The 17,591-nt window shown below is 42.1% G+C and overlaps 1 protein-coding gene across 3 annotated transcripts in view; it reads left to right on the forward strand.

The window, feature by feature from the left end:
• The window catches only part of KCNH1 (potassium voltage-gated channel subfamily H member 1), a 529,531-nt gene extending 513,480 nt beyond the window's left edge, over window positions 1–16,051 (forward strand). For all 3 annotated transcript variants that reach the window (XM_082249762.1, XM_082249763.1, XM_082249764.1), the window contains one exon: window positions 15,075–16,051. In XM_082249762.1, coding sequence (XP_082105888.1) covers window positions 15,075–15,914 — 840 coding nt within the window. In that variant the 3' untranslated portion in view covers window positions 15,915–16,051. The remainder of the gene's footprint in view (window positions 1–15,074) is intronic.
• Window positions 16,052–17,591: the final 1,540 nt, after the last annotated feature.

The raw sequence follows: 17,591 nt of genomic DNA on the forward strand, positions 1-17,591 counted from the left end.
ATCCAGAGGAAAGCGAAAAAAACCAGCAAAGCATGATCCAATTTGCTACAGCAGGTGAAAAAAAAATCATTCCTGATCCCCCGAGAGGCAATCTGATATTCCCTGGATCAACTTTACCTATAAATATTAGTACCCACTTATATTAAGTACACCCAGGAAAGAATCCAGGACTTTGTTAAAGCAATCTAGTGAGCTAGCCAGAACTACCTCTGGAGGGAGTCTATTCCACATTTTCACAGCTCTTACGGTGAAGAAACGTTTCCGTATTTGGAGACAAAATCTGTTTTCCTCTAGATGTAAAGAGTGCCCCCTTTGTGATGACCTTAAAGTGAACAACTCAACACCAAGTTCACTATATGGACCCCTTATGTATTTATACATGTTGATCATATCCCCCCTTAATCTCCTCTTCTCAAGAGAGAATAAATTCAGTTCCTCTGATCTTTTCTCATAGCTGAGCACCTCCATGCCTCTTATCAGTTTGGTTGCCCTTCTCTGCACTTTCTCCAGTTCCCCTATATCCTTTTTAAGAACTGGTGCCCAAAACTGAACTGCATATTCCAGATGAGGTCTTACTAATGATTTGTACAGGGGCAAAATTATATCTCTCTCTCTCTCTGGAGATCTATAAAGATATAAAAAAGTAAGGGTCCCAACACTGAACCTTGGGGTACACCACTGATAACCTTAGACCGTTCAGAGTAAGAATCATTAGCCACTACTTTCTGAATTCTATCTTTTAGCCAATTTTCTATCCATTTACAAACCGATCTTTCCAAGCCTGTAGACTTTACCTTACACATTAGCCGTGCGTGGGGAACTGTGTCAAACACTTTTGCAAAATCCAAGTATACTACATCCACAGCCACCCCTCTGTCCAAGGTTTTACTTACCTCCTCATAAAAAGAAATCAGGTTTATTTGACAACTTCTGTCTTTCATGAATCCGTGCTGTCTGTTGCTTAAAATATTTTTTCCCAGCAAGAACTCATCCATATGGTCTTTTATTAAACTCTCCAATATCTTCCCGACTATAGAAGTTAAACTAACAGGTCTATAGTTACTTGGCAAAGACTTTTTAAATACAGGCACCACATTGGCCCTACGCCAATCCAGTGGTACTATTCCAGTCATTAACGAGTCCCTAAAAATTAGAAACAAAAGCTTTTAAATTACATTTTTTGGGGTTTGTCCTACTATCTTTTGCAGTCTGTCGTTCATTTTGAATTTTTGCATCCTTGATTTCCTTTTTACATATATTCTGTTATATTCTTTGTAACAATTAAACAATGATAGTGTTCCTTTATTTTTATATTTTTTAAAAGCTCTTTTCCTTTTATTTATAGCTTTTTTAACTTTGGCCGTGAGCCACATAGGTTTTATTTTTAGTCTTTTAAACTTATTACTTATGGGAATATACTTTGCAGTGAGTTTGCATAAAGTCTTCATACAGTGAAAGGGGGCACAAGGGGGGGGGGATCAGGAGCAGGCAGAACAGGGAGGGTGGATCGGGGGGTTGGAGAAGTAAATACAGATATGAAGCCCTGTGTCTGTGTCTCTCCCCGCAGCAGCTGAAAGCTGGCAGGAAGGGGAGAAACTGTCTTTCAGCTGCTGCAGAGAGCCACACATGGCTTCCTTCTGTAATTGCCCTTCCAGCCAACTGCCCAGATTCCCAATGCTGTTGGGGCCCCCCTGTGTGCCTGGGCCCCCTGCAGGAGGACTGGTGGTCCCCCCCTATCAGCGGCCCTGGTTACGGGCAGTGGCAGGGTAACGTCACGGCTATATGGGATCAATTGGCATTGACCGCCATCCACAATACATAGACTAGCAGGTGCTTTAAGATGACATCTTATCCCTTTAGTTACTGAAACGTATCAGTATATAAATCTAGGAAGTGCTCATTAACCTAGTTAGGAGTGCTAGTTAACCTAGAAAGATCTGTGCATGTATGGCCGGGATAACAAAATCATAGCAGCAGAAAAAAAAAAAGTACTGTGAAATTTCACTTCTTAAATATATCAATCCCTCTTAGAACAGACATTTTTCATCTTTTCTCATGTTTAATCTTATCGGCTGTTTTAGATATTTCCTCATAACCAGGTCAAATGAACACTTCAGATTAAACGTTTAATCCGTAGCAGAGCATACTACACATTTGATATGCTCAATAAGTTATCAGAGAAAGGTATCACAGACAGGAGCCGATATCTGCTGATAAGACGAGCGTTCAGTAACACAGCGAGACATCAAATAGCTCCTCTGCACCGACCTCTAGTCCTAACAAAGGACACAGTATTAGTCTTTCTGCAAAAGTACATCATGATTCAGAATAAAAGGCTATCCTACCATGTTCATAAAGGAGGCCGCAGATTTGCTAAAATGTTTGGATGTGAAGAATATTACATTGTCTACAGCAGTTGCCAGCAACAACGTAGACTTCGGGGGGTTCAAATGCAACCTTAAAATCCTTCAAGGAAGTTCTACAATTTAAATGTTATTATCATTGTGTTACCTAATAAAAGTGTTATAAAGCCCAACAATGAACTTCTCTTATTTGCTCCCTTTTCATCGGTTAGATATACCATTGAAAGTGTTTTGGTATTTTGGAGGAAATAGCCTCAGCTACCCTTATTTTCCCTAATACTTAACTCCTTGCCCCCTCAGCAGTCGGCACTCTTTTCTGTCCTCTGACACCCCCAGTATATGGGGGAGCCCTGGGAATCCTGATGTACAATGCAGAAAACTGGAACTGCATTTAAATGTGTCATTTATCAGAGCTGGGACCTGTCGTCAGCGGGGAGTGAAGAATAAGGTATTACTGCTTATTCCTACCCCCCCCCCTGGCAAAATTGAACTTGGGGGGGGGGGGGGCTTTAAATAAAGCCTGAGATCACCCAGGGAGCCGAATTAAAGTATCATAGAAGGTGTTCCACAAACCAAAAAACCAAAGATTATAAGTGAAAGATGGGAGAGTAGTGAAGAAAGGGGGAATGTCCTAAATGCATACCCGGACCGGCCACGGTAGTGCTCCCAGCGTCACGTCTGCACTCAATGTAGGAAGGAAATTGCCGCCTCCCAGATGAGGAGTCATCCAGGACGGCGGCAACACAAGCTTCCCTATATATTGGGCGCAAGATGGAATCACGTGCCGCACGCGATAGCGCTAAGATGATGTCACACATGCAGCCCTGAGTACGTTTCTTTTTGATATTGTTCACCATTTTTACTTTACTGGTATATTATTCTATACACCACTGTCTCCCTAGTACGCTGTTTATGGTTTTTAAGGCACTTTATCTTTACTGTAAGCATCAGTGAATGCTTACATGCTTGTCTAACACTCCCCTCACATCTAACACTCCACTCTCCCTACATTGACAATGCTGCTGACCAAAGGTCTCTCTGTTGCTCCTCCATCCGGGGTGGAGACACCCTGAGACCGAGAGCATGTTACTGCCTGGATGACCAGGTGAAAGCAAAGGGGGAAAAAAAGAAAACAAATGCAGCCACCAAATTTAATGATTGGTTAACTGCAATATATTAAATGTTTGGTTTTGGGTTTAATACTACTTGATAGATACGTTTTTAATTTTGACTGGGTACTACTTTTAGGAATATTTGTTTCAGAGTTTTGCATTCTTCATATATTATATGTACTCCCTTTTTCGTATGGTCAGAGAAGTGAACTGCTCAGTAATTTGTAATATTTCACAGCAGAGAGGGTGTTATTCCATACCTAATATCCAGCAGCAGCCTAATGTTTGTATACAGCCATAAATCGTAGGTTTGTTCCTATAAGAAAAGCAGCTTGTCTCTTCTGCTCATCTAGCCAAGAGCTCATTAATTGCTAAAGCAGGGTAATAAGGATTGTGCCAGTCACCTATTATCAGTGAAAGCAACATGGACTCCGTAATTCAGGAGCACAGGTTTCTTGTTCCACTAGGTTATTCTTTTTCTTAATCTCCTGGGAATAAAGCCCATTACGGCTGTGATTGTGGTTTTTTTTTCGGGCTAGGTGATGGAACAGAAAAGGAGCTTCAGTTACTAGATTATTAACTAGATAACAGTAAAAGGACCACACATTAAAATGTGCCCAGTTCTCTATCAGTGAATTATGTACTCCCCTTTATTGTGGTAACAAGTTAGGATGTAGAAAACTGCAGAATAGCAAAATTAAACTCCATAATCTCTAGAGTCACTAAGAGTGAGATTTACTGAAGCGGCGCACTCTTATTGCTGACAGAGTTTCCATCGTCACCCAGTCTTCCTTCCGGGTTCAAGTGCTCCGGCTGTCTGATTGGCCAAGCCGCGATGACGTCACTCCTGCGCATTTGCGTGGGAGTCATGATCGTGGCATGGAGCGCAAAAGGGATGGCACGGATATGCCATCCCTTCAGAGCGCATGCACCAGTGACGTCACTGGCTACATTCAGTGTGAATATCTCTTAAACAGTGCACGTTGTATTGGAGTATGGTTTATGGGTGTATGGTATATGGTTTAGGTATTTTCATTGTACCTCCAGGTAGGCCTTATTATAGGCTTACTTGTAGGTACAAGTGCAAAAAAATACTTTTCTACCACTTTAAGTGTCCAGACATTCTAGAAAGAAAACTATATCAGCATACTGCTTTTATAACTGCCATCAAAAATTAAAGTTAAAGCTATAGTTTTGTTAAATACGGTTACATATATGTAACATGATGCATAATTGGTCGAACGATCACACAGAAACTAACAAAGTTTACTAAATGGGATTAAAAATGCAGACAGGGTGAAATGGCAGAGTATGCATACAATACAGAACAATGTTAAACAGACTAAAAAATTGTGCAAGCAGGAGCTCCTCAAAGCAATCTCTCTGTGGCTCAGTTAGAGCACTAGATGGTAGCACAGCACAGTCTTTATAGAACAGAGACTCGAGAAAAATCACTACTCTAAACAGTGTAGCACAAAAGCAGTTACCTGCACTTACCTTGACAGTTCAGGATCTCAAGGCTGATAACACAGGTGAGCAGCTGTTGGAATCTCAGGGCTGGTAACACAGGTGAGCGGCTGTTGGGGTCTTAGGGCTGGTAAAACATGTGAGCGGCTGTTGGACTCTTAGGGCTGGTAACACAGGTGAGCAGCTGTTGGAATCTCAGGGCTGGTAACACAGGTGAGCAGCTGTTGGAATCTCAGGGCTGGTAACACAGGTGAGCGGCTGTTGGGGTCTTAGGGCTGGTAAAACATGTGAGTGGCTGTTGGAATCTTAGGGCTGGTAACACAGGTGAGCGGCTGTTGGCATCTCAGGGCTGGTAACACAGGTGAGCAGCTGTTGGAATCTCAGGGCTGGTAACACAGGTGAGCGGCTGTTGGGGTCTTAGGGCTGGTAAAACATGTGAGTGGCTGTTGGAATCTTAGGGCTGGTAACACAGGTGAGCGGCTGTTGGAATCTCAGGGCTGGTAACACAGGTGAGCGGCTGTTGGAATCTCAGGGCCGGTAACACAGGTGAGCGGCTGTTGGAATCTCAGGGCTGGTAACACAGGTGAGCAGCTGTAGGAATCTCAGGGCTGGTAACACAGGTGAGTGGCTGTTGGGGTCTTAGGGCTGGTAACACAGGTGAGCGGCTGTTGGAATCTTAGGGCTGGTAACACAGGTGAGCGGCTGTTGTAATCTCAGGGCTGGTAACACAGGTGAGCGGCTGTTGTAATCTCAGGGCTGGTAACACAGGTGAGCGGCTGTTGGAATCTCAGGGCTGGTAACACAGGTGAACGGCTGTTATAATCTCAGGGCTGGTAACACAGGTGAGCGGCTGTTGTAATCTCAGGGCTGGTAACACAGGCGAGCGGCTGTTGGAATCTCAGGGCTGGTAACACAGGTGAGCGGCTGTTGGAATCTCAGGGCTGGTAACACAGGTGAGCGGCTGTTGGAATCTCAGGGCTGGTAACACAGGTGAGCGGCTGTTGGAATCTCAGGGCTGGTAACACAGGTGAGCGGCTGTTGGAATCTCAGGGCTGGTAACACAGGTGAGCGGCTATTGGAATCTCAGGGCTTTTAAAACAGCTAAGCAGCTGGAGGCACAGTGCTACCGCACTTGAAGCGCAATACTCAGGTAGATATTGAATAGGAGCTTTCCACAGTACCTGGGTCTTCAGTAGAAGATATTGGGCACTAGCCTGGCTGCCTGCATGCTGGAACTAACAGTGGGGGACTGTACACTTGGCTGCACACCACCTGTGAAGCCACCCCTGCCTCATTAGATATGGTCTAACTGAGCTCCTGAGAGTGGGAAAATAGAAACGTATATCCCCTGGATATTCAGGAGTCCAGGGGATTGTGGGAGGAAGCGTTAAAAGGAGCCTTTGCCCGACTCTGAACATGGCGAGTAGAGAGGCACTCCACTACACACACACATAAAATATTGTTAAAGTTGAACAAAAAATTTACGGTAACCTAAGCACAGCAATAATATATAAAAATATAAGCTCACTACAAACTCACAATACTTTCCCTAAAAACATCAGAACACATTCGCTGATCCGGCACTTGGGGAATGTGCTAATGTGTAAGGACCTTACCTAGCCACAGTATACATCCCCCTGCCTGTACTTTCTCAGAGGTGAGGAATTAAAGAATAAGCCTCACTTTCATTTTTATTAGTTTCCCATGGGACAAAGTACATACAGCACTCTGTCCTATCTTCCTATGTCCTGTCTATCTGTGAGGCTGAACAAGGCACCCCTCATCCGTCCAAGGCTGTCCAACAATGCAACTAGCAAGGAGACAGATCTGAGACAAGCATCTCACAAGAAATGCTGGGGAAAGGGGGCTTGCCATCCAAAATGTTCCAGGTAAGCGGTCAAGAGCATGGAGACAGAGAAGAGTGCCTCCTATCACTTTGTCTCCTGGGGAATAGGATATTCCATTGTTCCCAGACTATTGTTATTGTTTTTCCATGATATAGATTTAGCACTACTCCCATGGGAGCTGCTGGTTACGGATTCCCCTGGGTTACCCATAGCAACAACCTCACAATATAGCATATTCTAAGTGCTCGGCTCAGTCAGAAAACAGTCCAGGGGTTTGGGTTTTTGTTGTTTTATTGGAGAACTGGGATAAGAGAAGGGATGAGTGGGATACTCCAACTGAATAACCATGCACAATTGCTGGAACTTCTGAATAAAGCTGAGTGTGGCAAGATCGCTGCTTCACTTGTCACTAAGGGAAGAAGAATTTGATGAACTGTACTGTACTGTGAATCGCTCTTCAGGGTCCTACTCGGCACCCCCTTTGTCCCTACTCTTCGGGGCTCTATACGGCACCCGCTTTACTCTGACACTCTGTGTGAACTGACCTCTTGATCCTCTGACTTCATTGGAGCGGTCCCCCTTCCTGGGCAGACACTTTGGCAAGTCCCCTGGTACTCACAGACACTGTTTTTCCCGGAAGACTCTGCCAGCAGCTCCACTGTCAGCTCCACAGAATCCTTTGCAGCTCAGCTCCACACTGCTTCACTAGGCCGACTGCCTAAGGCCACTTTCCTCATGCAACAGGAGGAGAGACAGCCGTCTGCCTCCTCCTGGGACTCTGCTTCCTGCCAAAGACGCCCTATCACATGTCCCTCCAGCTTTTATGAGCAATCCCAGGATGCACTGCAAGAGTGCCCTCCCACTGGAACTCTCACAAAATGTGTCACTGGCTGGGTTTCCTCCACTGTCCAACAGGCTCCCCTATTGAATGCAGTGGGGACACTCCCTTAGACCCAGTGAATCACACCTTGGAACATGCAACAGGCAACTTAAAAGATCAAGCTCTCCTGATAAGCAGAAGAAGCAGAAGATGCGTTTACCTAGCACCTACCTAGGAGGGTGCTTCATAGGCCAACACCAGGTATGTCTGTAGAGAGCCCCTCTATACAGGTGAAAGCATATATGTTCATACCATGATCTTTTATTAAGCCATTTGTTTAATGGCTGGCTCTCAATCTACTGGCTGCATCCAGGGTGTTTGTATGCAGTTTTCCTTCTATACCACATTTGCAGCATACCCCTTTCCCTAAATCCACTGATGCCGAAGAACCAGAAGTCTCAGCATTTCCTGACAGTCACTGGTTGCCATGATATGCTGGAGGAGCTGGATTATCCGCCAGTTGGCCCTACATGATGTGCAGTGATGAAAGATGTCAATCAGCCTACTCCTCTAGGGTTATGTACTGTAAATGAGACCTAATCACTTCATTAACATGAGTACAGGCGAGAGGTCTGGCCTGCGAACATCATTTGTATGCAAATTAGAAAACGATGATAATCTCAGATCACGAATGTAGCTAGATAAAAAAACATGTGAAATGACTCCAGCTTTTAGATGTGCAGATTATTTCCCCATATATTTTTTACTGAATATATTTGATGATAACACTCATTGGGAAGGAGGGATGCATTTATTAATAAAAATTAAGTTCTTTGTCACAAAGAATAACCATAACAGGAAATAAGTTCATAATGGAGAACTGCACTTTACATAATATTTTTTTTTTTATTACAACTTTTTTACGACAAAGAGCCAACTCTTCACCCCCACCAGCCAAATGGAAGGCAGAGGAGAAAAGGAACGTTAGTTAGTGCGAGTTCAGTATGGTGGAAGTTAAAGTATACTGAACCCATTAACTACATTCTCAAGCTTGAAGTTTAGCAAACAAACATTAGTTTCTCTACAGCTTTAACTAAAATACTTACCTGTAATGAAGTATGTCCGATGATATGCATCGCATACTAGCACATTATGTGACACTTACCTGCAACGAAGCCCGCGATGTCCCCACTGCCAGCCCCATCCATCTTCGCCCATCTTCCTTCCGGGTGTGCGGACTCCGGCTGTGTTATTGGCTGGAGCCACGTGACGTCACTACCGCGCATGCTCGCAGGAGCCGCCGGTCACGGCACAGGGCTCTGAAGAAACGGCACGGGCAGCTGTTTCATCAGAGCGCATGTGCCGATGACATCATCGGCTGCATGTAATGTAAATATCTCCTAAACGGTGCAAGTTTAGGAGATATTTACAGCACCTATAGATAAGCCTTAATATAGGCTTACCTATAGGTAAAAGTAATCAAAGTGGGTTTACAACCTCTTTAAAAGCAAGGGGATAATTGTATAATTGTTTATGCTGCAAAACTACTGTTATAGCAAAATACAGTATCTCACAAAAGGCAGGGTTAAGGCAGTGCTGGAAAATAATGGTTGCCACACAAAATATTGACACTTTGGGCCAAATTTGGACGTTTTCACTTAGGGGTGTACTCACTTTTGTTGCCAGCGGTTTAGACATTAATGGCTGTGTGTTGAGTTATTTTGAGGGGACAGCAAATTTACACTGTTATACAAGCTGTACACTCACTACTTTACATTGTAGCAAAGTGTCATTTCTTCAGTGTTGTCACATGAAAAGATATAATAAAATATTTACAAAAATGTGAGGGGTGTACTCACTTTTGTGAGATACTGTAAATGTCATCCAGTTATAGGTTATAACTGCTTTACGTGACCATGTACAGCAAAGCACAGGTTTACTTCACAGTGGTTTTTTTAATAGATATTTTAAGTAACATGATCAGCTTGATCTGGGTGATATTTTGAGGCTGATTTACTGAAGGAGTTGGGAATCTTCACTCAATTAAAAGCTTAAATACTCACTTAAGTCATATTGCTGGCCCCTTTGAATAGTCATTAATGTGCAGATGAAATAAGTAAATAGGAATGTGTTTTCTAAATGACTGAAAAACTGAAGTGAATATTCATAAAATGTATTAAGTGAAGATTCTCAGCTCTTATGGTATATCAGCCTGTTTATCTGTGTTGTGCAGTGGGACAGTTAGCCAGTAGAGCTAAAAGCTGCATGTATAAGTATATGAAACACAGTCATGCGAATATATAGAACATGTGAAGAAAGCACATATCATTTTTAATTTACATCAACAATTACTTTCAGGTAATTACTAGAATTACTCAAAATGTGTTCTCATTGAAAATACAGTAAACCCTTTAACCACTTGCCAATGGCTCCACGAAGATTTACTGCAGCAGGGCGGCTCGGCTGTGCATAATCACGCAGATCTACGTGACTATGTGCAAGCGGTTTCGGCGGCGCGCACCGCCGGAACTGTGCTCCTGCTGTGTCTAATCAGGCAGACCGTGAGAAGAGCAGGCTGGATCGCCGCCGGCCTCCCGCGATTATCTGAAAAACTGACAGGAGAGCCGTCTGATATGTAAACAATGCAAGACGGCTCTCCTGTCGCAGAGGCAGGGAAAGATTGTGTGATTCAGCTAAGCTAAATCACCGATCTCTCTCTGCCTCTGTTCAATCCATCCCCAAAACAGTTAGTAAGCACATCTAGGGAACACGCGTAACCCCTTGATCACCCCTAGTGTTAACCCCTTCCCTGCCAGTGTCATTTATAGAGTAACAGTGCATATTATTTAGCACTGATCACTGTATTAATGTCACTGGTACCCAAAAAGTGTTACTTAGTGTCAAATTTGTCCGCCGTAATTTCGCAGTCCCGATAAAAATCCCTGATTGCTGCCATTATTAATAAAAAAAAATTAAAAAATAAAAAGTCCATAAATCTATCCCGTAGTTTGTAAACGCTTTAACTATAAGCGCGAACAAATTATAATGCGCTTTTTTGGATTTTCTTTTTACCAAAAATATGTAGTAGAATACAAATTGGCCCTAAACTGATAAAAAAAATTAGATTTTTTAAAAAATGTTTTATTGGGAGTGTTTTATAGCCAAATGTAGAAAATATTGGTGTTTTTTCAAAATTGACACTGTTTTTTTGTTTATAGCGCAAAAACGAAAAACCGCAGAGGTGATCAAATACCACCATGAGAAAGCTCTATTTGTGGGGAAAAAAGGACATCAATTGTATTTCGGTACGACGTCGCACAACTGCGCAATTGTCAGTTAAAGCAACGCAGTGCCGAATTGCAAAAAATGGCCTGGTCATTAAGTGGGGTAAACCTTCCGGGGCTGAAGTGGTTAATGTACATGCCCACGCTGGAGATGAACATGCACTTAAAGAAACGTAGGGTGTTTTTGCATGTTTTCTTTTTTTATTAGTATTTTAAGGACCAAAAATAAGGCAATTTTAAAATCTTTTTTACTCTTTCTTTTTACTCAGGTCAGTATGAAATATATTGTAGCCCCCTCCTAGGTAGGTGCTAGGAAAAAGCATCTATTGCTCCTTCTGCTTATCAGGGGAACCTGATCTGTTAGGTTGCCTGTTGCATGTTCCCAGGCGTGATTCACTGGGTCTGAGGGAGTGTCCCCACTGTATCCAATGAGGGAGCTTTTTGGACAGTGGAGGAAACCCAGCCAGGGACACATTCGCTTTTATGGGAGTCCCAGTGGGAGGGCATTCTTGCAATGCATCCTGGGATTGCTCGTAAAAGCGGAGGGGACATGTGACAGGGCATCTTTGGCGGGAAGCAGAGTCCCAGGAGAAGGCAGACGGCTGGTCTCTCCTCCTGCTGTGTATGAGAAAGGTGGTCTTAGGTGGTTGGCCTAATGAACCAGGTGTGGAGCTGAGCTGCAGAGGATCCAGTGTAGCTGACGGGGGAGTTGCTGGCAGAGACTCTCAGGAAAAACAGTGTCCATGAGTACTCAGGGACTTGCCAAAGGGTCTGGCCCAGGAAGGGGTACCGCTCCAGTGAAGTCAGGGAATCAAGGAGCTAGCTCACACGGAGAGAATTACAGTAAAGGGGTGCCATGTAGAACCCTGAAGAATAGGGATAAAGGGGGTGCCTAGAAGAGCGATTCACAGAGTAATACAAGTACTCAGTTATCTCTAGACGCCCCAGCAAATTGTGCATAGTTTATTCAAGTTGGAGTATCCCACTCATTCCCTTCTCCTATCCAAGTTCTTAATAAAACCACAAAAAACAAAACCCCTAGACTGTTTCTTGACTGAGCCAAGCACTTTAAAGTTGCTATGGGTCACCCAGGGGAACCTGTCACCAGCAGCTCCCAAGGTAGTAGTGCTACATATTATTATATTTTATTACTTTTTTGCTAGTGGGCTAGTCTTTAATGCTTTGCCTAAAAAAGTTGGATTCCAAAGTTCAATAGCTCAAGCTTGGATTGCACAGCTGAGAGAAATGACTTCTTCCTTTCTATCCCCACTCTCCTACTGCCCTTTACAGCTCTGTACAAACTTTGAATTACAGAAAGACAGTCTGAAATCAAACAGTTTTTTTGTTGAAGACTCATAATGCCCTGTGATTTCAGTATCTTAGGTGTACACTGTATTATTAACTATTTATTTGAATCATGAATATTGTCCATGAACAGTAAATATAAATAAAATGGCAGTTTAAAAATATACATAAGTTCAATATAAAATAGAATAAAATCATTCATTACTGATAAGACAGTCAAATGAAATTCTTTAATTTACACATTCCAGATAGTGGTTTGAAATGGTTGTTATTCACAATGAACGATTTATGTCTGTGTATGGTAACCTTCCATTTTTTTAGTTTTTTTCTTTCACTTCACCAAGCTATAGTTAAAACCTCACACTGAAAAAAAAATTGTCCCAAAAAGCCAAGAAGTCCATTAAACCACCTAATATTGGGACTATAGCATTACTGCTGAGTCTGATCTCACAAATCCGCCTTTTGGGAAACATAGCTCCACTATTGTAATCTAACAATAGCACAAACTCATTAATTGCGGACACGGATGACCATTTCCTTAGCATCATGGGAAATAAACCAAAATAAAACCTTCAGAACTATCTGCTAATAAAGAAACGTTTGCCTCCCTGTGCTTTCCTGGCTAGTCATGTTTATGTCCTGTATAAGTAAGGAAAAGGATTCTCGTCATGGTTGAACCTTAAAAAGGAAAATATATTTTAACAATATTTGTAAATGTATGCACAATTCTTGGTTGTGGGCTAAAGAATGCATGTCATGAGGGAATCATGGAGGCTGCCATTGCTAGCCTCTCCTTCTGAAAATGATTTACCTGCCTGCCATGTTGATTCTCTAGCTCAGGGTTTCCCAATAAATTTTTCCCGTGGAACCCTTTGACATGGTATAGCAAAAATGTAGAACCCCAATGAAAAAATGTGTGTCGTAGCGTGGCGCAGCACAAACCTTTCAATAAGCAGAGTGTAATGTTCTCTTTTCTTGCAAATTCTTTTTATATCTGGTTTTATATCTGGTAAGCAATGCCCCCTTCACACCACCCCCCCCCCCCCACAGCGTGAATAGTGGCAATATATTAACCCCCTCATGCTGCATAATACAAATACCATTGGCAATTAACCACTTGCCAACCCGTCACAGTACATATACTGTGACAGGGTGGCAGCTACAGGTGTACGCCACTGCCTGTTTCTGGCATATGCCCCTGTTCTATCAGAATAGCGCTACCTATCGGATTCTGCAACCGGAAGTGATGTTCGGGCGAGAACAACTTACTGTGCATGTGCCATGCGTTCCAACATGGCCACTATGTGTTCCAATAGGCTTCCTAACGGTTTCCTAACCCGGAGGTGTGCTGGGACTTCTCCGGGGATCGGATCGGTGGAGATAAAGTTTACGAGGGGATATCAGCATATGAGACACGGGTGACCATGGATTCCTGCTGAGAGCCAGTCTTATGCCCATTGATGTCTGTTATATGTATACTGCTCATAAGATGGTGAGATGTGGTAAGGGTATTTAAGATACCTCTCTTGGTGGTGGTTTATGTCACGTGGTCTTCCGAGGGAGAGCTGGTGAAACGCCATTTTTTTTTCATCTACACGTGGTTACCTACTGTTTGATTGATTTTAAAGGACTTTTCCTTTTTAATTATATGGACTTTTTATCATCAATTCTAAGCGCTACAATTTTATACTTTTTATGTTATATGATTGTTTCAGGATCTTTTTGTGTAGCTGCTTTTTATGTAATTTATTTATTCAATCATCTGTAATAATTGATTCTTTTGTCAAGTGGTGCATAGCACAGCTATTTTATATTGTTTTATTCCTAATGTGACAGAACACGAAGCAGTGGTGGACATCTTCTTACACCCACGCAAGTCTTGAATTGTACATTGTACGGTTGCAGAATCTGATAGGTAGAGAACAAAATGCCGCGGAACACCAATTGGGAAACTGCTCTAGATTACGTACTTTCTGTGTCACTGACCTGGAAAAATAATGAAGATCCAGAATTCAGATGTCAATGCTGCAGATTTTTTCAAGGCTTTGATTTATAATTTATTGAAGCCACACACAGCCCAGAAACTAGCATTTTCACAGGAAGGCCAGCAGTTGTCAGGAAGCAAAAGAGTTGTCTTTGATTGCAGCTTTGGGGCTCTACCAAATGACTAAGAGGGTTAGCTAGATCTAAATGCTTTCCTACATACTAAGAAGAGAGACTATTATTGGTTTAATAAAATAATAAATAAAAGAATCCTGAATATGGCATAGCTATTTTCAGCTATGTCCATAAAAGAAATGTAGACAGTGAACTTTGTAGTGTTCCCTTACATTGGTGGGCAGTGGAGAAATTGCCCACTACATTGGCGGGTAATGGAGAAATGCACTAGAAGCCAGAAAAGAAGGACCCCTTTAAATTGGTAAACAGTGGGAGAAGGACCACCTCTGTTCTTCATTTTTAGCCACCCTGCACAGTCCAATGTAGTTACTGGGGGAAGGGCCCTCTTTCACTGGTGGTCATATGGAAGAATTCTACTTACATTAGTGGACATTAGGATGAATTCAACTTACATTGGTGCTTGAGGAAAAAATATCCTTCCTTGCAGATAGCTAATTAGTGCCAGTGGGTACTTATCTGAGAGATATGGCTCATTGTTCAAAGAACCACTTGCGAACTCTGAAGAAACCTCAAGGTTCCCCAGAACCCTGGTTGAAAAAGGATGCTTTCGACATTCCTATACATTCTTGTAACTATAGATCTTAAACTGTCCCCCACCTTTTTTGGTTCTTTTTTTAAATAAACACAATTAAATGCTTTTCATTGAAAATAATAAAGAATGAATGCTATATTTGTAAATGTGACTCTTTGTCTTTCAGATAGTGTTCCGGAAGATCAGTGATGTGAAAAGAGAGGAAGAAGAGTGGATGAAAAGCAAAAACGAAGCCCCATTGATCCTCCCACCCGACCATCCCGTCCGGCGACTGTTTCAGAGATTCCGTCAGCAAAAAGAGGCCCGCCTTGCAGCCGAGAGGGGAAGAGATCCCAACGACATTGAGAAAGGCAACATACTGGTGGAACATTCTGTACGCAACACCATAAAAGCCAGTCTGGTTACAGTCACAGAAAGTCCAGCCACGCCAACATCATTCCAAGCAGCGTCCACCTCCGGAGTGTCAGACCGCGCCAAGCTACATGCTCCAGTATCCGAAATGGCTGGAGGTAAAGTGGCCGGGGAGTTGGTAAAAAGGAAAGGGTGGGCCAGGTTTAGAGATGCATGTGGTAAAGGGGAGGATTGGAACAAAGTGGCAAAGGCAGAGTCTATGGAAATACTGCCTGACAGAACTAAACCTCCAGGGGAGGCTACTTTAAAGAAGACAGATTCATGTGACAGTGGCATTACAAAAAGTGATTTACGCTTAGACAGTGTTGGAGAGACTAGAAGCCCCCAGGATCGAAGTCCTGTACAGACAGAGGTTAAACACACTTTTTATCCCATTCCAGAACAGACTCTCCAAGCTACAGTGTTAGAGGTGAAGCATGAGTTAAAAGAAGACATTAAAGCCTTGAACTCAAAAATGATCAATATTGAAAAACAGCTTGCTGAGATTCTAAGGATATTAGCTTCGAGAAGATGCTCCCAGTCGCCCCATGAAATCTTTGAAATATCAAGGCCCCAATCTCCAGAGTCGGAGAGGGACATATTTGGATCCAGCTAAGACTGCCTAAGAAATATCAAAAAATTCTACAGGAAGGATGTGCCCCTTTGTCAATGTTTTCAAGTTGCCTAGAACTCTACGTTCTAATTGGAAGTTTATTTTAGGAAGTTTTTAACCCATAGATGACTAGCATGTTCCTGGGGAATAATAACAGTTACCAAATGCATGTTCCAGTGGCAGTTGAAAGTGGGCTGAGGAAAACATTTGGTTGGTCTAGTTTTATCATGTGTCTACTGAATATCAGTTTCTACGTGGTTTCTATCTCAATGAAATTTTGCACATATCACTATGACCCAGGAACAGAGTGCAGGAGAAGAGCCAACACACAAAGGATGCATCTCTCCAGTCATTTAAGTTGGAATATGGGACATTGGCAATTATTGAAAAGGCAAAAGAGTGGGGCTGTTGCACCTTTATATCAGAATAATGGGAAGTTCCTTTTATGATATTTCTTCCCAAAAGCATGCCTTATGTAACTGATTTTCACTCTTGTCCACTTTGAGGATTGGACAAGATGGTAGGACTGTATCAGACATCTTTCATAGCTGCTACCTTTATAATGAGCTTGCAAAACCATTTGCTGAATGTCACAATATATAGACAACATTTATGTTTTTAATGATGAATTCTTAAAATGCACAGCAAAGTTTAAAGTGTATGTAAAGCCATTTTTTTTCTTCTGGATAGATTGTGGAATGGTTAGACCCTCTGGCAGGTTTTTATGTCTGAGTCCATACTGCAGAGATTCGCTCTCTTTATTTATTCCTGTTAAGTTATCACAGGAATAGGAGGTGGGGAGAAATCTTCCAATGGTGAAACCTGTTCCGATGACAGCTGTGCAAGAGATTTCCTGCTTGCTTTGGAGAGATTTACTTCACTTAACAGAGGTCTTGTCTATTCCCTATACACTAAGCAAAAAAAAAAAACAACATTTTTTAAACTTTATTTACACTTTAAAAGCAAAAAATAGCCTAACTTTAAAAACTATTTTTTTTCTTCTAGAGAGTCCCTTCTGTTTATGTAGACATGTATTCAAACTTTATTTTAAAAATGAAAACACTTAGCACCTTAGTACCTGGCTTAGCCAATAGGTCAAGAGTGTTTTTTTATTACTCTGACCTCTAGGAATTAACTAAAGACAGCAATATCATATGGCATCACTGACACTCCTAGAAAAAGATTACCACAAATTATGTGATGAAAGAAATATATGCCTTGCATTTCACACAGAATGCATGCCTTTGTTTACAACCCCTATTTGCATTTGTTAACCCAAGCAAGACAGCCATTAAACTCACTGGATAGATATGAAATCATGCTGATGCCATAAATGAGTACACATTATTACATGCTGTGTGATAAGTCTTCCAATACTCATAGTGGTTGTATTATGGCCATTTCATTATCTTTTGCATTGGTTTCATGTTTCTTTGGTTCTGTAAAACAATGTTGAGGTTGTCATCATATGAAGCCCGAATACACCTTTTTGGCAAATTAAAAAATATAAGATAGGGCTGTGAAATAACCATCTTTGTAAATAATATTTATTACTTACATTGTTCTTAAATCCTTCTATAAGGAATGGTTATATCCACTTGGATCTAGTGGTCATTTTTGCTTGCTGTCACCAAGGTACCGTAGACACTTGTTGCCTGCTTAGTATATATGTCTTCAGGA

Source organism: Pelophylax lessonae, assembly GCF_965119305.1.
Source record: "Pelophylax lessonae genome assembly, chromosome: 3".
Classification (NCBI taxonomy): domain Eukaryota; kingdom Metazoa; phylum Chordata; class Amphibia; order Anura; family Ranidae; genus Pelophylax; species Pelophylax lessonae.